General features: G+C 42.1%; 1 protein-coding gene across 1 annotated transcript in view; it reads right to left on the bottom strand.

The window, feature by feature from the left end:
- Positions 1-26,479, bottom strand: part of LOC132834643 (AP-3 complex subunit beta-2) — a 224,712-nt gene that overhangs the window by 41,647 nt on the left and 156,586 nt on the right. Inside the window, exons 17-20 of the mRNA XM_060853544.1 lie at positions 25,231-25,349; positions 10,203-10,314; positions 7,385-7,544; positions 4,374-4,542 (exon numbers count right to left, since the gene is read on the bottom strand). Of these exons, the coding sequence (XP_060709527.1) occupies positions 4,374-4,542; positions 7,385-7,544; positions 10,203-10,314; positions 25,231-25,349 (560 nt within the window). The remainder of the gene's footprint in view (positions 1-4,373; positions 4,543-7,384; positions 7,545-10,202; positions 10,315-25,230; positions 25,350-26,479) is intronic.

Raw genomic sequence — 26,479 nt, 5'->3', positions numbered from 1 at the left:
CTCCGCTGGACACGTTCCAGTGCCAGTATGTCCTTCTTGAGGTGTGGGGACCAAAACTGGACACAGTACTCCAAATGGGGCCTAACCAGAGCTTTACAAAGTCTCAGTAGCACACCTCTGCTTTTATATTCCAACCCTCTTGAGATAAGAGACAACATTGCATTCGCTTTCTTAATCACGGACTCAACCTGCATGTTTACCTTTAGAGAATCCTCGACTAGCACTCCCAGATCCCTTTGTGCTTTGGCTTTACTAATTTTCTCACCATTTAGAAAGTAGTCTATGCTTTTATTCTTTTTGCCAAAGTGCAAGACCTCGCACTTGCTCACGTTAAATTCCATCAGCCATTTCCTGGACCACTCTCCCAACCTGTCTAGATCCTTCTGTAGCGTCCCCACTTCCTCAGTACTACCTGCCTGTCCACCTAACTTCGTACCATCGGCAAACTTCGCTAGAATGCCCCCAGTCCCCTCATCCAAATCATTAATATATAATGCGAATAGCTGTGGCCCCAGCACCGAACCCTGCGGGACACCGCTCGTCACCGGCTGCCATTCTGAAAAAGAACCTTTTATCCCAACTCTCTGCCTTCTGTTAGACAGCCAATCCTCAATCCATCCCAGCAGCTCACCTCGAACACCATGGGCCCTCACCTTGCTCAGCAGCCTCCCGTGTGGCACCTTATCAAAGGCCTTTTGAAAGTCTAGATAGACCACATCCACTGGGTTTCCCTGGTCTAACCTACTTGTTACCTCTTCAAAAAATTCCAACAGGTTTGTCAGGCAGACCTCCCCTTACTAAATCCATGTTGACTTGTTCTAATCAGACTCTGCTCTTCCAAGAATTTAGAAACCTCATCCTTAATGATGGATTCTAGACAGCCATCTTCCAATCATCCGGGACCTTTCCTGACTCCAGTGACTCTTGAAAGATCTCAACCAATGCCTCTGCTATTTAGGCTTGATATTTCTCTGTGGTGCAGAATTTGGATTGTGCACACTGATCACAATCTGTATCCGAATTTCCCAAGGTGGACTCTGTTACTTTATAAACCATTTATGAGGCAATCCAGGTGCCCAGCTCCAGTAGGACAATTAGGAAGAGATGTGTTGCGGTGGTCGGAAAGTAAGTAGGAGGAGACTGTGTGTAATATCATTAGACTAATAATCCAGAGGCTAGCACTCTGGAAACATCACTTCTAATCCCACCTGGGCAGATAGTTGAATTTGAAACAAACTAATATATCTAGTATACAAAACTAACCTCAATGGTGGTCATGTCAGCTTTCATCACAAATTGTAAAAATCCACTGAACTGAAGAAAATCCGCCATCCTAAAATGGCATGGCCTGTGCGCGAGTCTGGACCAAAAGCAATGTAGCTGACTCTTTCCTGGCCTCTGAAATGGCCTAACAAGCCAACCAGTTCAGGGACAATTGAGTTCAGATGATCAAGAATTTTGGCCGTGCCATAAAACCCACATTCCATGAAAGAATTCAAAACAAAATCCAAACTTCGGTCTTGATGGGAATCAGAGGCAGGAGCCCAAAACAAGTGGCTCCTCAGCCCAATGACTGAAGCTGCAGTCACTGTTTCATAACTGCACTGAGGAAATCCAGGAATTTACTGTCAATCTCTATCTGATAATACTCATATTGTAATGGACTATACACTTTATTCTTGAAGGCTTTACATAAATGCAACTTGTTGTTGCTGTTGATTCCACTAGTTTGAAAGGGATCTCAACTCTCAAGTGCACTTAGAACTAGTCAAAGAGAGCCAAATTCAGGTGCAAACCTCAACTCTAAACCAGTGTGGAGATTTAGATCTGGAAAGATAGGAGTACCTCAAGCGCAGCATAAACAGCAACAAGAATTAGTTAGGCTGAATGATTTGCTTTAATGCCTTACATAGATGATAGAACATAGAAAAATACAGCGCAGTACAGGCCCTTTGGCCCTTGATGTTGCGCCGACCCAAACCCACCTAACCTACACTAGCCCACTATCCTCCATATGCCGATCCAATGCCCGTTTAAATGCCCATAAAGAGGGAGAGTCCACCACTGTAACTGGCAGGGCATTCCATGAATTCACGACTCGCTGAGTAAAGAATCTACCCCTAACATCAGTCCTATACCTACCACCCCTTAATTTAAAGCTATGCCCCCTGGTAATAGCTGACTCCATACGTGGAAAAAGGTTCTCATTGTCAACCCTGTCTAAACCCCTAATCATCTTGTACACCTCTATCTAGTCACCCCTAAACCTTCTTTTCTCCAATGAAAACAGCCCCAAGTGCCTCAGCCTTTCCTCATACGATCTTCCTAACATACCAGGCAACATCCTGGTAAACCTCCTCTGCACCCGTTCCAGTGCCTCCACATCCTTCCTATAGTATGGCGACCAAAACTGCACACAATACTCCAGATGCAGCTGCACCAGAGTCTTATACAACTGCAACATGACCTCAGGACTCCGGAACTCAATTCCTCTACCAATAAAAGCCAGTACGCCATATGCCTTCTTCACTGCACTATTTACCTGGGTGGCAACTTTCAGAGATCTGTGTACATGGACACCAAGATCCCTCTGCTCATCCACACTACCAAGTATCCGACCATTAGCCCAGTACCCCATCTTCTTGTTACTCTTACCAAAGTGAATCACTTCACACTTAGCTATATTGAACTCCATTTGCCACCTTTCTGCCTGGCTCTGCAGCTTATCTATATCCCGCTGTAACCTGCCACATGCTTCTTCACTGTCAACAACTCCACTGACTTCCGTATCATCCGCAAACTTACTCACCCAACCTTCTAGCCCCTCCTCCAGGTCATTTATAAAAATGACAAACAGCAATAGTCCCAAAACAGATCCTTGCGGAACACACTAGTAACTGCACTCCAAGATGAACCTTTACCATCAACTACTACCCTCTGTCTTCTTCCAGCCAGCCAATTCTTAATCCAAACCTCTAACGCACCCTCAATGCCATACCTCCGTAGTTTTTGCAGTAGCCTACCATGGGGAACCTTATCAAACGCATTACTAAAATCCATATACACCACATCTACCGCTTTACCTCGTCCACCTCCTTAGACACCTTCTCAAAGAATTCAATAAGGTTTGTGAGGCATGACCTGCCCTTCACAAAACTTACATTCAAGGTAAAGACAGACTTCAGAAACAATGACAAAATCTGAAGGGAGGAACTTTCGAAATTTCAGGAAAGTGAAATTATATGCTCATATGAATAAGGACAGGTCAATCTATCCCTTGGGCACTTTCCCCATACCCTTGATACCTTTAATATCTAGATTGCAGAAGTGGTAGATGGCAGGGTACAAGGACCATTGTGGAAAAAAATGTCAGTTTAGGTAAATATGTCAGGTGAGGAGAACTTTTAAAATAACTTCTCCAGAAGCAAGCAATCTCGCCAATTTTTGCCCACCTCGATTTGTGTTGAAGATAATAAGGGGGTACATTTCTGCTGTAGTGCTACTCTGAGCATAGATAGCCTTTCCTAGTCTAATGCTGGAAGAGCCAAAAGATCAACCAAAAACTCAGTCATGTAGACCTGACCAAAGTAGCAGATCCCTTTCATGGAGGGATATTGATTAACTAAGTTGATGTCTACATTAATCCAGAGACTGTGGTCATTTTCTAATCTTTCATGGGATGTGAGTGTTATTGGCAAGGCCAGCCCTACTGTCCTTGAGCTCAGCAGTTTGCTAGGCCATTTCAGAAAAGAGTTGCTGTTGGGTCATATGAAGGCCAGATGTAAGCCAGACGACATAAAAATGGCAAATTTCCTTCCCCAAAGGACATCAGTGAATCAGATGGCTTTTTACCACAATCAATGGTTCCCATCCAATCATGATTCCCATTACTGAGTCTAACTTTCAATTCGAAATTCATTAATTGAATTTAAATTCCACCAGTTGGCATGGTGGGATTTGAACAAGTGTCCATACAGACTGTGCATCTCGATTAGTTTGTTAACATTACCATTTCAACACCATCTCTCCTATAAATTTACTGAATTCAATGATAATAATTCTGGAATTAGAAACACAATGCTAGGGAAATGCAGCAGGTCTGACAGCAGCTATGGAGAAAGAAACAAAATTAACATTTCTGGTTGTGAATATTTCAGCATTTTTCAGTTCTGATAAATCTGAAACCTTCACAGGATTTCCAGCAATATCTGTACTTCCTTCAAATTTTTAGCATCTGCAGTATTTTTATTATTATTGCATATAACAGTTGCCATAGTGTACTTTCATCTCTGGGATTAGTCCAGTATATGAACCAGCAACATTTTGCACTTTCCGAATGCATCTCGACAAAAATAGACTCATAACTGGCTTACCGTCTTCCTGCTCTTTTTACCGGTATCCAATTCAGAGTCCCCCTCTGACTCTGATTCTGATGAGCTGTTCTCCGAGGAGCTTTCCTCAGAGGAGGAAGAAGACGAAGAACTTGATTCTTCCTCCTCTTTGTGTTTTTTCACTGTCTTCTCTTCACCTTCACTTTGTCCACTGAAAAACATTTTGAGGAAAACAAGAGGCTAATAGTCATTTCCGAAGGCTCACTTCGGAAGTGAGCATTCCACGCAATTGGCTACACATCCACAAACATCCGTCTCCCATCACCACCGACACTCAATAGCAGTAGCTTGTTTCATCAACAAGGTGCAGCAATTTATCAAAGTTCATTAGCACCTTCCCAATGCACAACCACTATCATCTAGAAGGTTGAGCACAGCAAATACAAAGGAACACTTTGCAAGCTCCCCTCCAAGTCACTCACCATCCTGAAGTGGAACTATATCACCGTTCCTTCAGTGTCACTTGGTCAAAATCCTAGAAATCCCTCCCTAATGGGTGTACTTACAGTACATGGACTATGATGGTTCAAGAAGACAGCTTCCCACAACTTTCTCAATGTTAATTAGGGATGGGCGATAAAAATTGGACCATCCAATGACACTCATATCCCACAAATGAATGAAAGAAAACATAATCACTGTACTACACAATTCATTACAAGAGACCAGCCTTGCATTCATAAGGAAGCAAAATATTGTGGATGGTGAAAATCTGAAATATATTCCAAAGACGCAAGAAACACTGAGCAGATCTGGGAACATCTGTGGAGAGAGAAACAGAATTAACGTTTCAAGTTGAGGACTTTCATTGGGAAGAGGCTAAATTGTTAAATCTCCACATTTTTCTCTCCACAGATGCAGCCAGATATGCTGAGTAGTTCCAGACAGAAGTGCCAAGTGGATTATCCATCCTGGCATCCTCCAGTGGTCCCTGGTAGTAGAGATGCCAGTCTTCAGTCGCGATATCAAGAAGCAGTTAGGAGGCACTAGTTACTGCAAAGGCTATGGACCCTGACAACATTTTGGCAATAGTACTGAAGATTTGTGCACCAGAATGTTCCACTCCCCTCACCAAGCTGTTCAAGTACTGTTCCAACACTGACATCTATCAATATGGAAAATTGCCCAGGTAAAGCCTGTACACAATGAGCAGCACAAATCCAACCCAGCCAATTACCATCCCAAAAGTCTACTCTTGATCATCAGCAAAGTGATGGAGGGTCTCAACAGTGCTATCTGGCAGCATCTTCTTAGCAATAACCTAATCAGCGACACCCAGTTTGGGTGTCCCCACTCAGCTTCTGACCTTGTTACAACTTTAATTCAAACATGGACAAAAGAGCTGAATTACAGAGGTGAGGTAAGAGTGATAGCCCTTGACACCAAGGCAGCATTTGATTGAGTGTGGCATCAAGGAACCCTAGCAAAACTGGGATCAATAGGAATCAAAGGGCAAACTTTCCACTAGCTGGAGTCATACCTGCCACATGGGACAATGGTTGCAATTGTTAGAATCAATCATCTCAGCTCCACGACATCTCTGCAGGAAGTGCTGAGGATATTGTCCTGCTAACCAGCTTCACCTACTTTATCAATGACCTTCCCTCCATCATAAGATCAGAAGTGGGAACATTCACTAATGATTGCACAATGTTCAGCACCATTCGTAATGACTCAGAAACTGATGCAGACAATGTTCCAATACAACAAGATCTGGACAATGTCCAGTCTTGGGCTGACAAGTGGCAAGTAACATTCCCGCCACACAATTTCTAGACAATGACTATCTCCAATAACAGACAATCTAACCACCACCTCTTGAAATTCAATAATATTACCATCACTGAATCCCCCATTATCAACACTATTACCATTGTCCAGAAACTCAACAGAACTCCCCTTATGAATATATGGCTTCAAAAACAGGTCAAAGGCCAGAAATCTTGCAGGGAATAACTCATCTCCTAACTCTCCAAAACCTGGCAGCCATGTACAAGGCACAAGTCAGGAGTGTGATGGAATGCCCCTATTTGCCTGGATTGGTACAGCTCCAATAACACTCAAGAGCTTGACACCACCCAGGACAAAGCAGTCCGCTTAATTTGAACCAAATCCACAAGCAACCACTCCCTTCACCACTGATGCTCAGCAGCAGCAGTGTGTACTACTTACAAGATGCACTGCAGAAATTCACCAAAGATCCTTAGAGAGCACCTTCCAATTCCACAATCATTTCTATCTAGAAGTACACAGGCAGCAGGTACAAGGGAATGCCTACACCTTCAAGATACCCTCCAAGCCACTCACCATCCTGACATATATCACCATTCCTTCACTGTCATTGGGTCAAAATTCTGGAATTCCCCACGAACAGCATTGTGGCTCTGCCTACAGCAGTTACACTGCAACTCATCACCTTTTCGAGGGCTGTTAGGAACAGGTGATAAATGTCCAGCTAGCAATGTCACACCTTATCACACCATTTGGCCAACAGTAATCAGAGCAACCCTCAATTATATAAAAACATAAGAAACAGGAGCATGAATAAAGAAGAAAATCTGTGAAGTATGCTCTTAGTTATGCTAAAAGAAGGGGAGTATTCTGTTTTGCTGTTTAAAGTGTATGTTGACTGCAGAGATAGTATTTAGTAAATGGTGCTTTTGTTTTATTCAGGAGAAGTCTTAAAACTTAAGTAAAAGCATCAGGATAAGAGTATTGTGACATCCTTTCAGCTATTCAGTGGAATTTTAAAATTCTTTTAAAAAAGTTATTTGTCTCCACGGCGATTGTAACAAAAGGCCCCCTCATGCCAACCACATATAACAAATCTTCTCCTTATCTAATTGCCTTATTCCTTCCCCAACTCTTCTCTAAGATGCCTTGTAAATTTCTTGCAATTGGAAATTTCCTTCAATTAGTTGAACAAAAACAGGCCCAGCTTCATGGAAGAAAGCACTGAAAGTACCCACTCATTTGTGCCCAACTTCACCAACCTGTCCTCGCTCTCATCTTGTTTCTTGCTCTTCTCCTTGCCTGCTTTCTTCTTTCTCTCCTTGTCCGACTTGGTCTCTTCATCACTCTCTTCATCATTCTCTGAGCCACTCTCACTCTCAATTTCACTCATGCTTTCAGACTCACTGGCAGTCGGGGACTCTGTGAACATTAAAAGCCATTTATTGAGTTAGACCAAGGGGTTTTGGCCAACAGTAATTTAATCACCCCTCAAACGTAAAAGAACATAAGAAACAGGAGCATGAATAAGCCAGGCAAGTCATTTATTAGAGACCAAACATCTGTCTACTCTGACCTTAAATATATTCAACTACAGAACAAACACAACCCTCTGAAGTAAGGAATTCCAAGATTCACAACTGTCTTAGAAAGAGATTTTCTCCTTTTCTCGGTTCTAAATGATCAACTCGCTTATCCATGCCTCCCATATTCTCAATCCCACAGCTGAGGAAAACAGCCTCTCAGTTTCTACCTTGTCAAGCTCCTTTAGAATCCTTAATGTTTCAATGAGATTGTCTCTTACTGTTCTTAAGTTTAGACAGCACAGGTCCAATTTGCAGATCATCTTATTACAGGACAAATTATTCCAAAACCCTGTGCAATTGTTGCATAGCATCTTTATTTTGTACTTCAATCCACTTACAGATTGCGACCCTAATTTTTTGTAGCACCTGCATGTTACCTTGTTTGAGCACATGTTAGCCTGTTTGAACATCAATATTTACAAATTTCACAGCTGTTAAAATACATTTTGCTTCTCCTATTTTTGAGCAAAGTGACTAACCCCACATTTCCGTACATTATATTCAAACCCCCACTTGTTGTCTACTCACTTAACCTGAATATATCCTTTCACAGCCTCTTTGTGTCCTCTGCATATCTTAATTCGCTTAGATTTATATCTTCAACAAACTTTAATATGTTATTGTTTATCTCTTTGTATAAATCATTAATATAGATTGCAAATAGGTGAAACCCCAATATTAATCCTTGAAGCACTTTACTAGTCTTAGCCTGCCAATTTAGAATTGCTCCATTTATGTCTTCTTTCTGAGACCAGTTCTATATCTGATCTAATACATCACCACTAATTCCATTAGCCCTTATCTTGTAGACTGACCCTTTTGCCTGGCCACCTCATTGACTGCCTTTGGAAGTTCAAGTGTACGATACCAACTGGTTCCTCTGCCAGTTACATTCTCAAAACACTCTACTATATTTGTTAAATATGATTGCCCTTCCAAAAACAAGTATTAACTTGTTCTAATCATACTATGCTTTTTGAAAAGAATTCTTTAGTAATAGATCCCAGCACTTTCCTGATCGCTATGGCAGGCTAACTGGTCTGTTCCATTCTCTCTCTCTCTCTCTCTCTCTCTCTCTATCTCTCTCTCCCCTTTCTTAAAGCATTGTTACATTTGCCAAATTCCAAGCAACCACAGCCAGCACATCCACTCACTCCATTTCAGAACTTGTAGGATGAAGCTAACTGGTAACAGAGATTTGTCAGGTTCAAGTCATACAGGATCAGAATTGTTGCAGCACAGAAGGTGGCCATTTAACCCATTGTGTTTGCAATTCTTCAAACGAGCATCATCATTTGGTGCCAATCTCCTGCTTTTTCCCCATATCCTTGAACTCCACATCTAAATAATCATCCAATGTCCTCTTGAAGTCCTTTGAACTGCTCCAGTATTTTGTCTCTGCTGATATTAATTACTCTAATTTCCTCAATCTTATCAGCCCCACATTTACCCTCTAATTTTGATATGTAACTTATATCTTCTATTGTGAAGACTATCCTCAACTCAACAATAACAACTTATATTATATTGTGTCTTTACCATAATAAACTATCTCAAGGCACTTCACCATGAAACAAAATATGATGCTGAGCCACATTAAGGGCATGGTGGTTAGCACTGCTGCCTCACAGCACCAGAGACCCGGGTTCAATTCCTGCCTCAGGCAACTGTGTGGAGTTTGCACATTCTCCCCGTGTCTGCATGGGTTTCCTCCCACAGTCCAAAGATGTGCAGGCCAGGTGAATTGGCCATGCTAAATTGCCTGTAGTGTTAGGTAAAGGGGTAAATGTATGGGTGGGTGGCGGGTTGGTGTGGACTTGTTGGGCCGAAGGACCTGTTTCCACACTGTAAGTAATCTAATCTAAGGAGATAGTGGCTTAAATGATCAGAGGTAGATTTTTTTTTTAAAAGGGCCGGCACAGTGATTCAGTGGTCAGCACTACTGCCTCACAGAGCCAGGGACCCGCGTTCAATTCCAGCCTTGGGTGACTGTGTGGAGTTTGTACATTCTCCCCATGTCTGCGTGGGTTTCCTCAGAGTGCTCTGGTTTCCTTCCACAGTCCAAAGATGTGCAGGTTAGATGAAGTGGACATGCTAAATTGCCCATAGTGTTCAGGGATATGTGGGTTAGGTGCATTAGTCAGGGGGAAATGTAGAGTAATAGGATTATGGGTCTGGATGGGTTACTCTTCAGAGGGTTGGTGTGGACTTGCTGGGCCGTAGAGATTCTAATACTAAATGATCAGAGGTGGATTTTTAAGGAGGGTCATAAAGGAAGAAAGCAGATGGAGGGATAAAGGGAGATAATTAGAAAACTTAGGACCTCATGGTTCTATACTTTTGTTAAGCAATTAATTAATTAATCTAATATCAACAACACCTACAAGCAGTTAAAAAGGTGTGCTAACAAAATAAATTGCGAACATTTCCAATTGAGGCAACTGTGTGAGATTACAACTTCCGTCATCTGCAACCTCCAGCACTCATTACTCACGACTGTCTGCCGATTCAGTAGGTTCAGACTCCCCCTCGGAATCAGAATAGAATGGTTTTTCGACCTTCTCCTTTCTCTTTTCTCTGCCAATGGGTTTAGTCCATTCTGAAACCTGGGAAGAAGGAATTAAGTAACGATTCATCCAATTTGCACAAAGTGGCATGGGGAATCAGACAATAAGGCAGGCGGTAGTTTTGGATCAGGATGTGACAGAGAGATTTAGAGGCTCGTCTTGTAAATTATAACTCTCATGGTCCACTATTAAGCTCATTATTGGTGTGTAGTTGGGCATAGACAGTGGAAGATGCACAAGACAACACTGAATACAACCTTGAATTTCTACCAAATGCTGTTAAGTCAGATTATTTGAAGTAATTGTCAGTTCTCAAAATGTCTGTGCAAAAGTCCTAAGCAACATGCAGGTAGGAGGACACACAAATCACACAAGGCCCATGCTTCCCAGCCCAGGACACATGCATTATATTGAGATACAAAGCATCAAAATTACCCAGCCTTTCCATGTGTAACAAATTCAATGTAATAATGTCCAGCTTGATTGGCAAGAACATAAAATTTGGAAGGAGAAGTAGGCCATTTGGCCCCTGAAACCTGCTTCTCCATTCAATAAGATCATGGTTGATTGGATTGTGGTCTCAACTCCACTTTCTGGCTTGGTCCCATAACTTCTCACTCTGGTCAATCAAAACTTTATTCTAACCTTGAATATATTTAATCAACAATATTCTCTGCAGAAGTGAATACAAAAGAAATCTTTCTCATCTCCATTCTAAATAGGAGACTCCTTGGCTGAATCTTAAGTTTATTTTGACTAAGTCTGAATTGCGTTGAGGTTTTTGGAGGATTTTTCACAGTGAGGCCAAGTGGGATTTCTTATTGTATCTTGCTAAAAGTCACCGCATTAATGAACTACTACACTCCTACTGCAAATCTTGTGTCTCATTTCCACCTCATTTTACAACGTGCTATTCCCAGAATAGCTTGCCACTCAATGGATATCTGCCAAAACCCTTGATCCCATACCTGGACTTTAAAAGACCTGGACGAACCCTGGGATTCTAAAGTTGCACTGCATCTCGAAGGACAGAGTCAGAACATGGCAGAAAAAAAAAGATGGCATCATGATTCTCCAAGGGACCTGGAGGTCCTGATAGGGTGATTGAAGGAGAGGAGTCCTCTTCTGGAAGACCAGCAAAGGAAGTCATGCCAAAATGCTACCAGCTTGGTCCACGGTCACCACTTGAGGCAGTGCCATTTCCAGGCTGCAAAAGAACAGCCAGCAGTACTTCTCGAAGGTAAATGACTCTCCCTATTCCACTAGGGCTAATACCACACTTCCCTTAGCTAACTCACAAGACTCTATTGTCTATGGAGAACTGCCTGGTTCTACCAGAAGCTCCTCCTGAAGGTCTGAGCGCGAGACAAATGGGGCGTCAGAAAAGTTGTCACTTGCACACTACTAACTGCTTGGGTAATGATGCCTAAATGGAAACATTAGGCATAGAGAGTGTAGGAACACAAGTTGGCAAGCATCTCAATACAACAGCATTTCAGCTGGTTATGGAAGAAATTATCCAGACTGTTGGCACTTGGAGGTCTGCCAGATATCAGTTACCTGATCAGCTCTAAGCAGGGGATGAATCTGTGGTGCTGGCAAACAAATGCACAGGCAGAGCAACTACAGCAGACAGGCATCTAGAATGCAGTGGGCATTTCAAATGCTCATCCAAGTACTTTTTAAATGTTGCAAGTTTACTGCAACAACTATCCTCTTAGGCAGTGCATTCCAGACCTCTGGGGAAATTCTGTTTCCTCAAATCTGCTCTAACCTCCTGCCTTCCAACTTACAATTATGTGCCCTTGCTTAATGACTGTTCAACTAAGGGGAACAGCTGTTTCTATTCACTCTTTCCATGTCTTTCATAATCTCTATCAGGTTCCCACTCAACCTTCTCTGTTCCAAAGAAAACAACCTGAGTTTATCCAGCCTTTCTTCATAGCTTAAGTGCTCCATCCCTGTCAACACTCTGGTGAATCTCTTCTGCACCTCCTCCAGTACAATCACATCCTTCGGGAAAAGCAGAGACCAGAAATGTACTCCAGCTGTAGCCCAACAAAACCTCTGTACATAAAATCTGATTGAAGATTTGTAGCTCGGGTATCCGTTGTTGTGGTTCTGCTCGCCGAGCTGGAAGTTTTTGCTGCAAACGTTTCGTTCCCTGGCTAGGGAACATCATCAGTGCTGTTGGAGCCTCGTGTGAAGCGCTGCTTTGATGTTTCTTCCGGTATTTATATTGGTTTGTTCTTGCCGTTTCCGGGTGTCAGTTTCAGCTGTAGTGGTTTGTATATGGTGTCCGGGTCAATGTGTCTGTTGATGGAGTTTGGGGATGAATGCCATGCTTCTAGGAATTCTCTGGCTGTTCTCTGTCTGGCTTGTCCTATGATAGTGGTGTTTTCCCAGTCAAATTCATGTTGCTGATTGTCTGAGTGTATGGCTACTAGAGATAGCTGGTCGTGTCGTTTTGTGGCTAGCTGATGTTCATGGATGCGGATTGTTAGCTGTCTTCCTGTTTGTCCTATATAGTGTTTTGTGCAGTCCTTGCATGGTATTTTGTAAACTACGTTAGTTTGGCTCATGCTGGGTATTGGGTCCTTTGTTCTAGTGAGTTGTTGTCTGAGCGTGGATGTTGGCTTGTGTGCTGTTATGAGTCCTAAGGGTCGCAGTCGTCTGGCTGTCAGTTCTGAGACGCTCCTGACGTATGGTAGAGTGGCTAGTCCTTTTGGTTGTGGCATGTCCTCGTTCCTCGGTCTATCTCTTAGGCATCTGGTGATAAAGTTGCGTGGGTATCCGTTTTTGGCGAATACCTTGTATAGATGTTCCTCTTCCTCTTTTCGCGGTTCTGGTGTACTGCAGTGTGTTGTGGCCCTTTTGAATAGTGTCCTGATGCAGCTTCGTTTGTGTGTGTTGGGGTGGTTACTTTCATAGTTTAAAGACTTGGTCTGTGTGTGTTGGTTTCCTGTGTACCCTTGTGGTGAATTCTCCGTTGGGTGTTCTCTCTACTAACACGTGGTGAGATTGGTGATCACCAATCTCGGGACTCATAGCAGAGGCAGTTATGCAAAGGTTAGAACATACAGCCATACCACAAATCCAACCCAAACTCTGGATCAGATATGTTGATGACACCTTTGTAATCATCAAAAACACAGATATAGAAAAAACACACCGAATCATCAACGCCACACTCACAGGAATCCGATTCACACGAGAAGAGGAAAAGGATAGCCAACTCCCATTCCTAGACGTGTTAGTAGAGAGAACACCCAATGGAGAATTCACCACAAGGGTACACAGGAAACCAACACACACAGACCAAGTCTTAAACTATGAAAGTAACCACCCCAACACACACAAACGAAGCTGCATCAGGACACTATTCAAAAGGGCCACAACACACTGCAGTACACCAGAACCGCGAAAAGAGGAAGAGGAACATCTATACAAGGTATTCGCCAAAAACGGATACCCACGCAACTTTATCACCAGATGCCTAAGAGATAGACCGAGGAACGAGGACATGCCACAACCAAAAGGACTAGCCACTCTACCATACGTCAGGAGCGTCTCAGAACTGACAGCCAGACTACTGCGACCCTTAGGACTCATAACAGCACACAAGCCAACATCCACGCTCAGACAACAACTCACTAGAACAAAGGACCCAATACCCAGCATGAGCCAAACTAATGTAGTTTACAAAATACCATGCAAGGACTGCACAAAACACTATATAGGACAAACAGGAAGACAGCTAACAATCCGCATCCATGAACATCAGCTAGCCACAAAACGACACGACCAGCTATCTCTAGTAGCCATACACTCAGACAATCAGCAACATGAATTTGACTGGGAAAACACCACTATCATAGGACAAGCCAGACAGAGAACAGCCAGAGAATTCCTAGAAGCATGGCATTCATCCCCAAACTCCATCAACAGACACATTGACCCGGACACCATATACAAACCACTACAGCTGAAACTGACACCCGGAAACGGCAAGAACATCCATCAACAGACACATCGACCTGGACCCCACACACAAATCACTGCAGCTGAAACTGACACCCGGAAGCGGCAAGAACAAACCAATATAAATACCGGAAGAAACATCAAGGCAGCGCTTCACACGAGGCTCCAACAGCACTGATGATGTTCCCTAGCCAGGGAACGAAACGTTTGCAGCAAAAACTTCCAGCTCGGCGAGCAGAACCACAACACCTCTGTACATCTCCAACATAACCTCCCTGCTGTTCCAGTCTATGCTCTGACCTATCAACTTTTCCCTCCCACTTTCATCTACCTATCACATTCCCAGCTAACTAACCCCCAGCCCCTTCCCCCCCTCCCATTTATCTCTCAGTACCCCGGTCCACAAGCCTCACTCCTGATGAAGGGCTTATGCCCGAAGTGTCGATTCTCCTGCTTCTAGGATGCTGCCTGATCTGCTGTGTTTTTCCAGCACCACACTCTTGACTCTGATAAAGGCATGTGTCCCGTATACCTTCTTACCTCCCCTATTAACCTGCCCTGTCACCTTCAGCGAGTTGTGAACAAACACTCCAAGATCACACTGTTCCTCTGAGCTTCCTACTTCTCCTGCCATTCATTGAGTACTCCCTTATCTTGTTACTTCATCCAAAGTACACCATCTCATACTTACCAGGGTTACATTCCATCTGCCACCAATCTGCCCACCTGACCAATCATTTAAATCCTTCTGTAACCTAAGACCTCATCGTCAACCACTTGGCCAATCTGTGTGTCAATTATAAACTTAGTTATCATTCCTATTGTGCTGGGATTCCAGACCGATGGGTGCCTGGACATCAGTGACAACTATTTCCCTAAGACTTTGAGACATGGCTGCTTGCTTAACACACATGTTGTGTGTTTGCTGAGTAAGCTGGTGGGACATAAAGCTGGCATGGGATTTACATGGCACATTGCAAGATATGTTCCTCCTTAACTGAGGGCTGCCTGAAACAAGCAAAAACAGCAGTTGCTGAAGAAACTCAGCAGGTCTGGCAGCATCTGCGGAGAGAAAACTGCTTATTGTGCAGTTGCACTAATTGACACTGCAACACAAGAAAAGGCATCTCAGTAGCTGCAAAGTGAATGTGTACTATGAGAGCAAACAAACAGCCTTGAGGATGCAGCCTGGCCTAATCCATGGGTTGGTGTTTGTGTCTGTGCACAAAGTGCTCCTGCTGCAACCCCCAATGCTCTTACCAGTGTGTACTGCAGTGCAAAGTTGTGCTTCCAGAATGCTTATCAGAGCATCAAAGAAGTGCTAAGATGACCATGAGAGGTGGTTGGATACTGCATGCCAATATTTGTAGAGAACATGTGCATGTGACTGATGCTTGTGGATCATGCCCCGAGCTGCTTTTTGGTCATTTGCAACATGTAGGTCATTTGCAGCAAACAGCAAGCTGAATCAATTCATGTTGAATCTTCCCAAGGGCTAGTTTGTTTGGTTAATAATGTGGGAGTCTGAATATTAATATGATGAATTGTGATATCAATAGGGCATTTGTCAAGTAATAATCACAGGCAACTGGTAACTCTCCTTGTTTACCTTATCTCAATCTATCATAATGTTGTTCAGCTGTATCAAATCTTCCCTAAATCTCCTTTGGGAGATTCATATGTGGAATGAATGGCCAGACAAACTAGTAGATGCAGGAAGATTACAAGATTAAAATATTTAGACAGGTATATAAATAGGAAAGGTTTAGAGGGATATAAGGGCAAATACAGGCAAATGGGACTAGTTTAGCTTGGGAAACTTGGTTGGCATGGACAAATTAGACCAAAGGGTCTGTTTCCATGCTTTACAACTTTACGACTCTATAAGTTTAAAAAAAAAACCAGTTTGTCCAACTTAACATTTTACTGACAAGATTTCAACCCTGGAATGATTCTGGTAAATTTCCTCTACACCTTCCCAAGGATCTTCACATCCTTACTAAAGAGTAGTGACCAGAGCTGATTGCAATACTTTAGCTGTGACCAAACCAGACCTTTGTTCAGAATCAATGCTTTACAAATTTGCTATTAATTAGGAGCAGCTCTGTTTTTTTTTAGATTACTTACAGTGTGGAAACAGGCCCTTCGGCCCAACAAGTCCACACTGACCCGCCGAAGCGCAACCCACCCATACCCCTAAATATACCCCTTACCTAACACTATGGGTTATTTAGCATGGCCAATTCACCTGACCTGCACATCTTTGGACTGTGGGAGGAAACCGGAGCACCCGGAGGAAACCCACGCAGACACGGGGAGAACGTGCAAACTCCACACAGTCAGTCGCCTGAGGCGGGAATTGAACCCAGGTCCCTGGCGCTGTGAGGCAGCAGTGCTAACCACTGTGCCACCGTGCCGCTCCGTGTTGTTTGGAGATGGAGAGTAAATTAAATCATTCCTGGAGCAACATGAGGTTTTACATAGGTACAGAAGTAGACCATTAGCCCCTTGAATATTTCATATTCAATGGGATCACGGCTGATATGTGGCCTAACTCCATGTACTTGCCTTTGGTCTATATCCTTTAATACTTTTGCTTGACAAAAGTTTATCAATCGCAGATTTAAAATTAACAACTGATCCTGCATCCAATGCAATTTGTGGAAGAAAGTTCAAACATCTACCACCCTTTGTGTGAAAGTGCTTCCTAACATCTCTCTTGAATAGTCTGAGAATTAGGGCCAGACTATGCCCCATAGTTCTGGCATCCCCAACCAATGGAAAAGCTCATCTTTATCTCTCCCATCTTTTCCTGTTAATATCTTGAAAAATTCAATCAGATCACCCCTTAACCTTCTAAGTTCTACATTTCTGCTAACTTACAAACATTCACAGTTTATGTACCAATTATTAATCAACAAAACCAAAGATTTAAAAGATTCTAATATCGGTCATCGAGACAACAAAAAGCCTAGCATCTTATAACTCCTTTACTAAGATTTCTGTTAACCAACAGTGGTTGGGTCATACTCCAGACATCATAATGTCATTAATGTACAAGAAATTATGCTAAGGCTCAAAGAAGTAACTGGTGGATATTCATTATATTTGAGCACATATAAATAGGGTATGGGTGTCTTGGGATGAGGTGGTAGTGTCCCCACCTCTAAACCAGAAGACCCAGACTCAAATCTGATCTGCTCCAAAGATGTTATAGATCTCTTAACAGGTTGACTGGAAATTATCCACATTGAAATAAGGAGCAGCTGTGAGTGCGACACTGCACGTGAGATGAAAATTCTAAGACTGAGGAAATGAATAAACTCCCTCCACAAAGAAAAGCTGCCTGTCTTGATTTCTATCTCACTGTTTGGCATGGAATCTATAGTTGAAAAGCATCTAAATGAATAAATATAAGAAATTGGCTGTGCCAGGAAACAAAATGGGCATTGTGTCAGTGAGGCAGAGCAGTGGATTTCAAAATGTGGAGTTCTAGCCACTGGAAGGTCCTTGAGGCAGTCTAGAGGCTGGACCAATAATACCATAGCCGAGCCGCATGAGGTAACAAGCCAGAACTCTCATCCCTAATACTTACAACTCCTTACACAAGATATAAACAACAGAGTTCTCGTGAGCATGGCATGAATTGTCATAAGCACAAGCCACGCAGAGTTTCTGAGCAAGATTTAAGTTCCTACTGATATTGTTTGATTCATGTTAGATAAGTATTAGTTATCAGAAGACCACCAAGATGTTTTATACCACAAATTACAATTTTTCAAATAACCATGCTCTTTGGTAGGATTTATTTTATAATATGTAAAGGTTGATGCATTTGTATCAATACATTATGATACTTTACAAAAAATTGAACACACTTATGAATCTGTTTTTATATTTAATGGAAAATATACAATTTGCAGAGTCTTCTGCCCCCTTAATGTCAGAGTGGTAAAGTTCAAAGGTGGGCGGCAAGCTTTTCTACACTGAGAACGATCAGTGTCTGAAACATGTTGCCAAGGATGGTGGTGGAGGTTGATACGTATGAGGCATTTAAAGGACTTTTACATAAGCCCATGAATATGAAAGAAATGAAACGTTATGATCCAAGGACAAGCAGAAGAGATTAGGTTAATTTGGCATCATGATCGGCACAACATTGTAGGGGGGAAGGGCCCAATCCTGTGCTGTAGAGTTCTATGTTCTAATCACTGCTCTTTGTCAAATGCCCACTCTCAGTTTCAAAGCCTCTTCTTACCCACCCTTAAGAGGTGATCTCAAAGCAGAAAAATAACAGATAACAGACTGTTTTTCCTCAAAGCAAGAAAATGTTGCTCCTTCCTAAAACAGAAAATGGGTAGAATTCTTCTCTGACCAGCTTGGTTAGTTCTTGTGGTAATTGTGATAGAGCTGAAGACACTGAAGTCAGCATGCATTCACTTCTAACATGGTTTCTCATTAGAACAGATGGCAATATAACAACAACAGATAGATGCTGATGCCAATGTAACATATGAAACAAGCAAGTGAAGAGCACAAAGCTTCATGTTAGTGTGGTCAGCTGTATTTATGTGCCTAAATGGCACCAAGATTTAGCGACAAGGGAGATGGGCCAAAACACTTTGCTTCAAAGTAGGAGTACTACCTATTCTAGTGACTAATGCTGTAGTTACCTGGTCCAATGGATTCAATATTTATGTTATCTCAATCAATACGTTCACTTAATGCCATTGATATTGTCAAGTAATAAGTCTGCAGTTACAAAGCGTTTATGTCTGTAGTGGCAGTTTGATGTGGCAATAGATAGGTTGTGTATTGCAGTCCCTCAGAATAAGGATGATGCTTGTTCACAGCAAGAACTTGCCTGTACAGTCTTTTAACATAGGAAGCTTGTTGCACTGAGATATCATGTAGTTCTGGTCAACCAGGAAAACATGCCTGTTCTTTCCACCTGTCATATGAGGAAGATTTATGAATTGATAATCAACTTGTTTCGGCCACCTTACTTTGCTTTCAAGTCCTGAGATGGCACTTAAATCTGAAGCTTTTGCTCGAGAAATGGGGATGCCACTTACTGCGCCACAGGACCATCACTTTGAGCAGGCTGCGCTTTCAACATCACACTTTCTGGGTGAATACCCGAGTAAATAAATAATCACAGATTGCCTGACATAAAAACACAGCACTGCAAACAACACACCCACACCTCTTTCCAGTCTCCCAGCAATCCGATTCGCAACTCCATCTCCACGGTCGCTTCCTCCTGCAGGCAGCATTGTAGAGGACACTCCCGATCAGACAACCAGAATTCAACAAACTGCAGAGCCACTGCACTGCAAATACTCCCCATATCCACCCACACCTTTTTGCCTGTCCTTTGGTCAGTCTTGTGATTACTAATCTACATTCTTCTGTTTTGGGCTAATTACTAATCTGCATTCCTAATCTTTTAGCCTGGAGACTTTAGGAGTTCACTATTTGACCCATCAAACCTGCCCCATAATCAATTAGCTGCCTAAGGATTCTGTGATCCATGAATTGTTGAAGAATCAATCATTTGTGTTTTATTCCTAAAAACTAACAATTTTCTAGGATACGGATCCCGTAGGAATATTGACTCGAGAGGTTTCATATGATCCACACTAGGGTTACTAACTAATGGCATTACTTTAAAGCATTCAGGCCTGTAGTTACCCTAACTCTTGTTGAAGTCTTCAGATCTGATTGCTGGGGTTTGTCCTGACCCAGTACTTCTATTTTTATGACACCACTAATCAAGATGGATAAAGCAAATTTATCAGACAGAGAATGGAGCCATTTAGTCTACATCTTGAGTACCTCAAGTTGAAGCAATAAAACTTTCCCAGTATCATAAAGAAGTGAGAATAAGACTTTGTGCTTTCATATCTACTAATCAACTTGAAAACAAAATAGAGAATTCCACTTGAATAAAAAGACTCACATTTATGCAGCATTTCTCATGGTGCCTGTGCATTTCAAAGCACTTTACAACCAATGAAGTAATTTTTGAAGGTTAGTCACACTTCTAACATGGGAAATACAGCAGCCAATTTGAGTACAGTAACCTTCCATAAACAGCATGTGATAATGACAAGATAAGTTGTGCTTTTCTGATGTTGGTTGGTTGCACATCGGCCAAGGCACCAGGCAGAACTCCCCAGACTCTTACTTAAAGTACAGGTACACAATCTTTTATCCGAAATCCTTGGGGCCAGTTGTTTTCCAGAATTTTGAATTTTTCAGATTTCAGAATAAATGACACTTTCTCAGTGAAATAAAAAAAATTACCTAACAGCAGACCTACGTGTGGATAGTACACACGCTGAGACACAATTGACGCCTGCCAGTGCTGGGCCACCCTGCCATGTCACATCTGAGTGACGTGGTTCGAGTGGGTGTGGAGGGTCACCTATTCACATGCCAAAACGACGCTCCACACTCCACAAAAAGAATTTTAGATTTTGGAGCTTTATGAATTTCAGAATTTTGGATAAAGGATTGTGTACCAGTACGGTCATAGGTTGTTGGGTCAAAATTGTGGTTTCCTGCCCTATGAATGTACAATGAGTATACCTGCAGCACAACTCAGCAATTCAAGAAAGTAGCTCACCATCACCTTCTCAAGGGCAATTAGGGATGGGGTATAAATGCTGGTCTCACCAGTGACCCCCAAAACTTGTCAATGACTTTTTAAAGATCTCTAGCATTCATTGTTGAGGGCAGACAGGCTCGCAATGTAATGTCTCATCTGAAAGACATACCTCCACTGTATAGCCCTTCCTCAACGCTGTAATGAAGAGTCAGCCTTGATTCTTATGCTCAAGTGGGATAGGCAGCCACATCCTTATAATTGAGGAGGCAAGCATGCTGACTAAGCCACAGCACACATTCACAGGACACCAGCCACGGCTTCAACAATCAAAATACTATAGAGCACTGGATAGGACTAATCATCAGGATAAAGATGAATATGATTAAAATAAACCTGTTACACTTCTCCACACAGAGAGGAATGGGAAGAGACAGAGATTGTCAATTCAACTAAAGCTGTACTACCATCATTTCAATAATAGAACTCGTTCATTAATGTGATTGTGAAGGAAATGATTTTGATTAAAATGAAACATGAAGGACATTTTGTAAATTAAAAATGTCTTTGTCATTAGAATAAACCAGAGAAAGCCCAAAACATTGAGGAAACCAGCTCCATCCCCATCAGCAAACCAGCATTAAAAGATCACAATAAGGCCATAAGAAATAGGAACAGGAATTGGTCATTCAGCTCTTCAAATCTACTCCATCATTCAACAGGATCATGGCTGATCTGACATCCCTTATTTCCTCTTCTTTCCCCATAACCGTTGATTCCCCTACTGATCAAAAATCTTCCTATCTCAGCCTTAAATATTCATAGACACTCTGCCTCACAGGTCTCTGTAGCAAGGCATTCCAAGATTCATACTCCTCTGAGAGAAGACATTCCTTCTTCTTTCATTCTTAAATTGGCTCCCCTTTATTTTGAGACTATGCTCTCTGGTCCTAGACTCTCCCATGAGGGGAAACATCCTCTCAGCATTTACCCTGTCAAGCTCCTTAAGAATTCTATGTTTCAAAGAGATCACCTCTCATTCTTTTAAAGTTAAGAATAGAGTCCCAACTTGTTTAATCTTTGCTCATAAGACAATTACTCCATGCGAGGAATCATCCCAATGAGCCTTCTCTTAACTGCCTCTAATGAAATGATCTTTCCTTAAATAAGGAGGTCAAAACTGCTCACAGTAGCCTGAATGTGGTCTCACCAGCACCTTATGCAGTTGCAGTAAGACTTCTCTGCTCTTACACTCCAACCTCCTTAAAATAAGGGCCAACATTTCATTAGACTTCCTGATTACCTGATGCACCTATGTGCTAGTTTTCTTAATTTCATGCACAAGTATCCCCAAATCCTTTTGTGTTGCAGCCTTCTACAGTTTAGCTCCATTTAAATAAAATTCCAGTTTGTTCTTTTCAAAGGAACAAATTTGCATTTTGCCATATTTTACTGCATTTACCAACTTTGCCCACTTACTTAACCTATCAATGCCTCTCTGTCAACTGTTTGTAACCCTCTCACAACCTTTCCAGCTATTTTAGTATCATCTCCAAATTTGGTTACATGTACAACCTTCTTCCAAGTCATTAATATATGTTGTAAACAGTTGCAGTCCCAGCACTGATCCTTGTGGAGCCCCACCATCCCAGGTCGTCACCCTGAAAAAGAACCCTTATCCCCATTTCCTGCCCATGAGCCAATTGTCTATACCTGTCAATATATTACCTCCAGCACTAAGCCCATTGGTATTCTGACTTTTTTTTGGGCATCTCTTCTGGTCTGTTTGAATACATCACTTAATAAAGAATTTAAAACAGTTCTCCTTATTCCAAATGCAATCTAGCCAAGATGCGATCAAATTCAAACATCCCACTTCAATTATCTCCTTCCAGAAAGGAACCTCAGTGTTTTATTCAAAAGCTTTCAGTTTGCTTAATTCCATTTGCCTACATTGGTTGCATTACTCTTAAAAGCCAAACAAAATTTGTCAATCTCAGCTTTGAGATTTTGAATTGATCCCCTCAACCTCTTTTTCAAGTAAGAGGTTTCCAGATTTACACAATGTTTTGTGTGAAGAACAGTTTCCTAACAAAATCCCTGAACAGCCTGGCTCTAATTCTACCGACCTTTGTTCTGAACTCCTCACCAGAGTAATAGTTACCCTGAAGTTCTCTACATCTGCTACAACCTGAGAAAGCAATCTCCAACAGTGTCACCTGCCATTCTCTCCCAGACAATAATTGCAGAGTTAAAGTATCAGATAGGAACATGCCATGATCAAGACTTTCACTTCTCCTTAGGGCTTGCAAAAACTCCTTTAGATCAGATGTTGCCAACCTGTGCGTGCTGCAAGACACATGGCTGATTTGATAAAGACATTAATCAACTTTAACGATGTCCCATGTGCACCCCTGCTTCAGCTCATTGGCAGTTGAAACCTTCATCCATGCCTTCACAATCTCTAGACTTGTATTTTCCAATCCACACCTGGTCAATCTCTCACTGAATTAGTAGGAACAAATTACTGCAGATGCTAAAATCTGTACTGAAAACAACAAGTGCTGAAGCTCTGATGAAAAGTCATCTCGACTCAAAATGTCAGCTTGCTCTCTCTCTCCATGGATGCAGTCTGACCTGCTGTGATCTCCAGCATTTGTTGTTCTCACTGAATTAAGTTTGTTGTCACACGTACTCACATGAGTACAGAGAAAAATTTACAAATCACCAGTTATGGTGCCTTCTTAGGTACTGAGATACAAAATCTTGGTACAAAGCAGAAAAATAAAGAAAATAAAGTTAAAAAGTTGAATATTACAGCCCATCTTACTAAAAAGTAGAAAAACAAAGAAACACAGTTAACAATCCAACAACACAGTCCATAAGCCCCGAGACAAGCTGGACTTGCACACTTCACAAGAGCTCGATGTCCCCTGTTGTGGGCTACCTCATTGCTGATTCTCTACATATTTGAGATAATTCAAAACCTGAGGTTCCACTCACCAATCATCCCTATGTTCACTGAACGACACTGGCTCCTTGACAAGTAATGTTATGATTTAAAAATCCTCGTCCCCATTTTCAAATCTATCCATAGTCTCATTTCTATCTCTGTAGTTGCCTTCATCTCAAAACCTTTGTGAAATCTGGCCTCTAGAGCATCCTAGGTTTTCATCGCTCTACCATTGGTGGCTGTAACTGCTGCTGCATGGGCCCCAATCTTTGAAATTCCCTGTATAACCCTTCTACTTCTCCGATCTCCTCGAAGATTATCCTTTCATCACTGACTGGGATCTCTCTTTTTGCAACTTAGCAGCAATTTTAAAAAAAATTCACTCATCAAACATATTCATTGCTGCAGTTCTTATTACATGTTCATAGTTGCCCTTGAGAAGGTGATGATAATCTGCCTTCTTGAACTGCTGCATGGGTGCATGAGATAGACCCACAATGCAATAGAGAGGGAACCCCAGGACTTTGACCCAGTGATACTGAAGAACAGTGATATTTCCAAGTGAGTGGATTGAGAGATCTTGCAGGTGACTGTGTTACCATGTATCTGCTGCCCTTGGCCTTTCAGATGGAAGTGATTGTGGATTTGAAAGGTGCTGTTTATAGAAACTTACTGAAATGCATTTGTAGATAATAGACTGGAGCTATTGAGCGGTACTGGTGGAGGGAGTGGATGTGTGGATGTAGTGCCAACCAAGCCAGTTGATTTGCCCTAGATGGTGTTAAGCTTCTTGAGTGTTGTTGCAGTGACACTCATCCAGGCAAGTGGGGAGAATTCCATCACACTCCTGACTTATGCCTTGTAGATGATGGACAGGCTTTAAGAAGTCAGGAGTGAGTTATTTGCTGCAGGATTCCTAGTCCCTGACCTGTTCTTGTAACCACTATATTTATATTTATAGTCCAGGTCAGTTTCTGGTCAATCGTAATCCCTATGATATTAATGGTGGGGGAATTCATTGATGGTAATGCCATTAAATGTCATGGGGCAATGGTTGGATTGCCTCTTATTGGAGTCAGACATTGCTTGCCATTTGTATGGCATGAATTTACTTGTCACTTTTCGATGCAAGCCTGGAAGTTATCTAGGTCTTGCTTATTTGGACATGGATTACTTTAGTATCTCAGAAGTTGTGATTGGTGCTGAACATTGTGCAATCATTGGCGAACGTACCCCGTACTGACCTTATGATGGAGGGAAGGTCATTGATGAAGCAGCTGAACATGGTTTTGTTTGGTGATGCTGTTGTGAGGCACCTTGTGGCATTTTACTGCATTAGAGGTGCCATAAAAATGCGACAGGGTATTGGTATGGATAGTTGTCCCAAATTTGCTAAAACTTTGTCCATTACCTCCACATTACGGACCGAGGGGTCAGGGGCAGATTCAGGCCAATCTGGGAGTTCCTGGTAACCTCCAGCTTTGCTGTTCAGCAGGTGGGACAATGAGCCGAGCTGAAAATGATCCCGATCTGTAAGAAAGGCAAATCCCAAAATTATAAAACTATCTCTGAACTACCTGACACCCTGATAGCCCAACTCACATTTAATCCTGACCTGCTCTGCAGAGACCACAAACAAACAAACCAACCACTCAACATAACTTACAACCACTTAATTCAAATGACCTAATAATTAGAATGGTTTTTAACCATGTTCCACCACATTGCTAAAAATCTGAATCATTACTGAACAGAGTGACATGGTTCAGTTAAGCTGGCATAACTGCCTATCTCTAATTGTTCATGTGATCCAGGGACACCATCAGCCAGAAGTCCAAAATTTGGCTATGGTGATAGTGATGAAATAGCTTAATGGTGATACAGTTGCAAGTTTGGTTGCCACACTACCAGAAGAATATGAAAACTTTGGAAAGCATGCAGAAAAGGTTCACCAGGATGTTGCCTGGTCTCAAGGGCATTGGCTATGAGGAAAGATTAAAATGACTGGGATTGTTTTCACTGGAAAGATGGTGGCTGTGAAGAGACCTGATAGATGTCTACAAAATTATGAAAGGCATAAATAAGGTAGATAGACAGAGGTGTTTTCCCAGAGTTGAAGTTTTAATTACAAGGGGGCAGAAGTTCAAGGTGAGAGGGGGAATGTTTAAGGGAGATAGATGTGTGAGGGAAGTTTTTCATGCAGAGAGTGGTAGGAGCCTGGAACGCACTGCCAAAGAGATGGTGGAAGCAGATATGTTAGCGAAATTTAAGAGGCTTCTGGATGATTACATGAATAGAGAGGGAATAGAGGGAAATGGATTGAATAAGGGCAGAAGGTTTGTTTTTTAGTTTAATTAGGGCATGATGATTGACATAGCCTTGAAGGGCCAACGGTCTTGATCCTGTGCTGTACTTCTCTTTGTTCTTTGTTCTTCTTTTGTCAAGATGGTGCATGGCTTGTAGGGGAACTTGCAAGTGTTGGTATACCTAAGTATCTGCTGCTCTTGTCCATCTAGATGATCGAGGGTGTGACTATTGAAGGTGTTTTTGGAGGAGCCTAGTTAAGTTGCTGCAGTGGATGTTTCAGACAGTACACACTGCTGTCACTGTGCATTAGTAGGGATGCAAGTGAACGTTAAAGATGATGGCTGGGATATGAA

Source organism: Hemiscyllium ocellatum, chromosome 42 (genome assembly GCF_020745735.1).
Source record: "Hemiscyllium ocellatum isolate sHemOce1 chromosome 42, sHemOce1.pat.X.cur, whole genome shotgun sequence".
Lineage (NCBI taxonomy): Eukaryota > Metazoa > Chordata > Chondrichthyes > Orectolobiformes > Hemiscylliidae > Hemiscyllium > Hemiscyllium ocellatum.
Note: the sequence above shows the minus strand (reverse complement) of the source record. Positions and strands in the feature narration are given on the sequence as shown.